The 6,457-nt window shown below is 44.1% G+C and overlaps 1 protein-coding gene across 1 annotated transcript; it reads left to right on the forward strand.

Moving 5' to 3' along the window:
• The first annotated feature begins 1,145 nt into the window (after positions 1 to 1,145).
• On the forward strand, positions 1,146 to 4,753 carry LOC310767341 (cation channel sperm-associated protein 2-like). Its single transcript, XM_083624211.1, has one exon. It carries the CDS (start codon positions 1,177 to 1,179, stop codon positions 2,605 to 2,607), a length of 1,431 nt encoding a protein of 476 aa, XP_083480337.1. The 5' UTR covers positions 1,146 to 1,176; the 3' UTR covers positions 2,608 to 4,753.
• The last annotated feature ends 1,704 nt before the right edge of the window (positions 4,754 to 6,457 follow it).

Raw genomic sequence — 6,457 nt, forward strand, 5'->3', positions numbered from 1 at the left:
ACTTTGCTTTAGGATGAGAACAGAAATCACACGGTGGCGGCATGGTAGCAGCAGGAGGCCCCATTAGCTAAAGTGGTGCTTCAGGTTAAGAATAGTTTCAGGTTAAGAACGGACATCGAGAACAAATTAAGTTCTTAACCCGAGGTACCACTGTATATTTTATCCAGATCTTATATAAGGATTTTCTTATAATGTGATTCAAAAATCCCTTGTGTGCCCTCACCTTTTCATAAATTAGATATGCGTGCCAACCGTATCGATTGTCAAAACCTTCCAGGTCTAGCACATCCATTTCCCTTAAAGCAATCCAGACTTTTATCTATACCAGCCCAGCACTTGTGTGATAAAGTTCTAACTCTGGTAGGGCAAAGCCTCCCCTCTCCCTTTGGTCTATGAGTATTTGGTGTTTGATTCTTGTTTTTCCCCCCACTCCAAATAAATCTAGCAAAGGTTTCTTAAGGAGTGGTCTTATCACTTCCTCCTTTAAACAGGCAGTGACCACTCCCTCTCGGAAAGAGGCACTGACGACCTCCCTGACCCAGCCAGCTGTTCCCTCCCTGCTGTGGACATAGTGTATCTTGGTTTCAGGAAGGCTGTTGGCAAACTCTCCCATGATATCCGCATGGAGAAGCTCGTAAAATGTGGGGTGGACAAGGGAACTGTTAGGTGGATTTCTGGCTGGTTGACAGTTCAAACCCAAAGAGTGCTCACTAATGGTTCCTCATCATGCTGGAAAAAAGAGACAAGTAGGGTGCAGCAGAGTTTTGTCCTGGACGCGTTGTTGTTCAACATCTTTCTAAATGACATGGATGAAAGAATTGAGGGAACTCTCAATTTTCAGATGACACCAAATTGGGAGGGGTCGCCAATGCCGCAAAAGAATCAGGGTTCAAAACAAATAAAGGGCCCAAACAAATCAAGCATTGAGGTTATAGATGCATAGACCACTGTGATTAGACTATATACTGTCTCATGTCTGCATTCCACTGTATAACTTGCATGCATTGATCCTAAGAACTGCAGTCCTAGGCATACCAATAGAATCAACCTAGTGGAATGCTCTGACTGCTCCAGGAGAATACTCTCAACTGTGAGGTCACCACTGAGTGTCTATTATGCTGTATGAAGAAGCTTCCAATCTCCTCTGGGCCATACCAGGAGGAGCCAGCGGGAGTCATGAAGGACCAGCCACCCTCATCACATGCTTCCAAAGAGACAAATGAAGTACCCTTTGAACTGCATCCCCGAGCAGATGCCATCCGCTCCAAGCTGATCTACACTTTCTATCTGATTGACTATCTACGGGGGCTAGGCAGTGCTATTCCACGCCATAACATACGAGATTTCCTGGACCATCGGAAGCTAAAGAAGATAATGCTCACAGACCATCACCAGCTGGTGCGCTTCAATGTTGCGCCCAAACGGAATGTCATGATCACGCGAGAAACACGCTGCCGTAACCGTATCCGTGTGCGCTGCAGCCGCTGGCCCCCTGTCGCCATTTGGGCTTATTCAGTCCTGAACAGCCAAATCTTCAAAGTCTTCATGATCTTCCTCATCTGCCTGAACATGGTGGTCCTCATGATCTTAGTAGAGATAAGGGATAAGTTGGAGGACCACTTTGTGAAAATGAAGATAGCAATGGAGGTGATCATCTGGGTCATTGTCCTCATCTTTTTGGTGGAAATTGGGCTGAACTGGGCTGTTAGCTTTCAGGATTATTTTAAGAACTCCTGGAATGTCTTTGACTGCACAGTCACCATCATATCCTTTATCCCTGAGTTGATACTCCTTGTTGAAAAGAAACACAGCAAGGCCGTCACATACTTCCTCCAGGTTTGCCGTGTGCTGCGCTGCTTAAAGCTCTTCCCTAGACTCCGGCAAATCCGGATCCTCATTATGGCCCTCTTCAAAGCAATGAAAGCCATGAGCTTCATCCTGGTGCTCCTCGTCTTCTTCTTCTATATTTTTGCCGTATCAGGCATTTTCTTCTTTGATGGCTACACTCGCTCAAACCTGGATGACCTAGAGTACAACAAGTATTTTCAAGACATGCCCAATTCACTGGTGACCATCTTCATTCTCTTCACCATGGACCATTGGTATGCTCTGCTGCAGGACACGTGGAAGGTCCCAGAGATAAACAAAGCAATCAGTGGCTTGTTTATCTGCTTGTGGCTCCTCATTGGGGCATTCATCTTCAGAAACCTCATGGTGGCCACCATGGTCACCAATTTCCAGACCATTCGGAATGAATTGAGTGAAGAAATGAAGCAGATTGAGACTCAGCAGAAAGCTGACAAGTTTAAGCTGGAACTGCTGGAAAAGAAGTACAGCTCACCCCAGGGGCAGGACAAAATGAGCATGGGGCCATCCACAATATACAGCATACCAGAAATCGAGGCTGGGACTCTGGATTGGGAAACATATGTCCACAAGAACCTGCCAGGGCTATACGAGGCTGATAATGACGAGCAGGTCATTTGGCCCCGTGACGCCCTCTTCCGCTACTTTGAGCTGCTGGAGAAGCTGCAGTATAACCTGGATGAGCGCAAACAATTGCAGAATTATGCCGTCTTGGCTCTGTCCAACCTGGAGGACAAGTAGTGATGGCTTCTGAAGGATCAAGAAGACGCAAGTGTGGACTCATCCTTGCTTACTGAGCCAGCACAACCAAAACCTGTGGCAAATCAACAGTTTACCTCTCACATTGTCCTCCTTACCAGTCTCCAGCTGTTGCTAGACTCCAAGTCCCATTATCCTTGACTCTTGCCCATGTTGGCTGGGACACATGGGATCTGCAGTCTAGCGACATCTGGATGGACACAGTTCCCTGCCCCTGATTTATGTGGCTATACATTATTAGACCAGAACTGCAAGGAAAGATCACAAAACCACCCGGTCTGCAGGTTTTGGACACTTTTTGATGTCTCTAGGGTTTCATAGCATTGGTGAGCAAGGCACACCAGGGTGCACCCTCAAATGCCACATTTTCCTGTGGGCCAGACAGACATCTGTTCTGCACATATGTAATATTTGATCTACAAGAATAAATTCCCCCATACCCCAGAAAGTTGGCATAAGACACACCAATGGACCAAAGAGCCAACTTTTTATTAATTAACCATAAGTGTCTTGCAGTAAGCTAGGAGTGACCTGCTTGAACACTGGGGATATCCTTCCTTAGGGGAGGCAATGGAATGAACACCTCTGTTTCCTGTTGAGGAAACCTCACTCTGGCTTCTGGATCAGAGGATTGACTGGTCCATGCCCTTCCTTTTCCACTCACCAAACGGTGAGCTGGGAAGCGCTAGTTTGCTCCATTTCTTACCTGTTCTATTCCTGTCAGATGGGTGAAGCTTCTAGGAACCAAAAGTCATTTCCTTCTTCATCCACTTGAGCTGGCCGTTGATGTCTGGTAGGTGACACGGTGTCCCTTCAACATCTCAGTGAACCACAACCCCATTTCCTTTTCTCTCCTTGACCACACTCCCTACCTGTTGTGGCAAAACCAAGGAGTCCATCAAGCAACTGAAACCCACCATACTGAGCTCAAAGAGTATGTTGTAGCTGAAGCAATGGTACACCTTTGACCAATATGGGTGATACCAACAAATTCCTAATTAGTACCCTAGTAAATTACTGACAAATCTATCCTCCTGAAAAACATAAGGGCAGTCTTACAGAAAGGTTGCAAATAACTCCCTTATTCTGAGAACACATAGCCACATACACAATTTTATTGCATCCGTAGTAGAAGGATGTTTGCCGTTAATTAATGAAATGTTTCCAGCTTTAAAATGATTGATTATGGTATTGCCTTTCTTCCTGAACTCTTACTTATTTTAAGTATTTATTTAAATCGATTCAATGAATTGTTCATCCAAGCCTCAAGGCAGCTTTAAAAATTGGTAAGAACAAGTCAAAATATGATGGCTTGGATCCAAAGGTTCTCTTTCTCTGTTGAAAGGAGCATTTCTTGTCCATCAGAAAGACCACTTGCATCCAAGGAAGATTCTCGTCAGAAAAGAAAGAGGCATCCAATCTAAAGTAAAAAAAAAAAAAAAGAACACAGGATTAGATATATTACTCCAAAAGAAAATGGAGAGGTTAATCTGCATCATCAAAGACCAAATAGAACAAATGAGACAGCAAAGAAGGGAAATGACACCTCTAAAGGCACTGATTCTGTTCACTCTGGTTTTCATCTGGTACAGGTTAGAACACATATTTGGGTCTAGCCAGATGACCAGAGTTGGTGTGGGGGCTGATAAAGGGAGAGGCAACATTTGAGCTTTGTGGGGTCCAGGTCCATGGGAGCTGGTCTACGGGGATTACTGAGACACAGCCCTTCCACCAGAAATGTCAAGCAATTAAAAAAAAAAAAAACCACCATCTCAAGATCTCAAACACTCTCCTTCCTGTCCCACACACATTTTATATTTCCTTGAATTTACTGAGGCATTTCTACAAACCCTCATGGACTATGCTGGCCAGGGCTGATGGGAGTTCTAGTCCAATAAGATCTGGAGGGCCACAGATTCCCCATTCCTTCTTTATATGTTTTCATGACTTGGACCAGTGGCAGCTGATAATTCTTTGACTTGGTAGGGCTGCAATTTTCAACCTTGCTTTTCTCATCACAGTAAGACTTGTACAGCATATGCGTAGGAAAGTGTGCGCAAGTGATATAATATTGGCTGCATTTGCTTCCGACTCCCAACATTCATTAAAATACAGGTGGCAAATGTGATGTTGCTGGACTCCAATTGCCATTGACCCCAAACAGCATGGCCAAGCCTCAGGGGTGGTGACAGATGCATCAGCATGCTTCTTCTTCTTTTTTAAAGATATTTGTTGAAGTTTTACAAAAACATAAATTTAAAAAGGTCATATAAAAAGAAAGAAATACAAAAAAAACATAGAAAAATACGTGAAAAAGAAAAAAGAAGAATAAAAACAAATCCATTTTTTGTAACCCTAACTCATTATCTTATTTCCTTGGCCTCCTCACACCTCCCCTTTTTGTATTCCCAATTATGTAATGAAATCAGCAAATCCTTACCCTCTTTCGTTTATCTTAACTCTGTATCTTAACATATTATAACTATATTTTCATCCATTATCAATTCAATTTTGCATACTCTTGTTAACTTTGTGGCTAATGCCACTTATTTTCAATCCAATATCATTTTAACATTCATTAATTTTACAGTGTTCAGCATGCTTCAAGTAGGCCTTGATATCACTTGACAATCAATGTCAGTGTTGAAATCAGGAGTGATAGCATGGTTCCACTAACCTCCGCTTTGGAAGATGACTATAGTTTCTTTTGATTTGCAGTGGGTGATATGGGCTTCACTGTTGCCAATGAAAGCTACGTTGCAATCCTGGCTCTGTTATTTCACTGCCTACAGCTCTCATATGTTGGCAAATAATGTCACCAATCAGTTCTTTTAAGGCACTGAAATGCTTGACCTGGACATCACCAAGGCTTATACAGTGGTACCTCGGGTTAAGAACTTAATTTGTTCTGGAGGTCCGTTCTTAACCTGAAACTGTTCTTAACCTGAGGCACCACATTAGCTAATAGGGCCTCCCGCTGCCACCGTGCCGCTGGTGCGTGATTTCTGTTCTCATCCTTAAGAAAGTTCTTAACCCGAGGTACTATTTCTGGGTTAGTGGAGTCTGTAACCTGAAGCATCTGTAACCTGAAGCGTATGTAACCTGAGGTACCACTGTACAGTGATACCTCGGGTTTAGAACTTAATTCATTCCAGAGGTCCGTTCTTAACCTGAAACTGTTCTTAACCTGAGGTACTACTTTAGCTAATGGGGCCTCCCACTGCTGCCACGTGATTTCTGTTCTCATCCTGAAGCAAAGTTCTTAACCCGAGGTACTATTTCTGGGTTAGTGGAGTCTGAAGCATCTGTAACCCAAGGTACCACTGTATCCAACTCATGTACGATGGTTGTTTGCTGGTTTTTAATCCCTTGGACCAGCAAGGTTCAAGGAGGCCTTGGCAATCAATATCAGAGTTGAAATCAGGAGTATTGGTATGGTTCCACTACCTTCCCCATTGCAAGCGGATGTGCCAGATGATCATCTCGGGGCACTTTCAACTCTACGTTTCTTTGATTCTTTGATGAAGCTGTCAATGGCTACAACCCACAATGGCTTATGTACTGCCTTCACTGTTGAAGACAGTATGCCTCTCATTATCAGCCACTTTGTAATACAACTGGGGTAGGAACGCAGGTGGCACTGTGTTTTAAACCAGTGAGCCTCTTGGGCTTGCCAATCAGAAGGTCGGCGGTTAGAATCCCCATGACGGAGTGAGGTCCCTGTACTCCATCCCAGCCTCTGCCAACCTAGCAGTTCGAAAGCACACCAGTGCAAGTAGATAAGAAGAGGAGGAGGAGGAGGAGGAGGAGGAGTTTGGATTTGATATCCCGC

This window comes from Podarcis filfolensis (assembly GCF_964270895.1).
Source record: "Podarcis filfolensis genome assembly, chromosome: 7".
Classification (NCBI taxonomy): Eukaryota; Metazoa; Chordata; class Lepidosauria; order Squamata; family Lacertidae; genus Podarcis; species Podarcis filfolensis.

What these genes read in the sequence shown, in the direction of transcription:
- LOC310767341 (XM_083624211.1), top strand. Translation starts at nt 1,177, where the DNA reads ATGAAGGACCAGCCACCCTCATCACATGCTTCCAAAGAGACAAATGAA.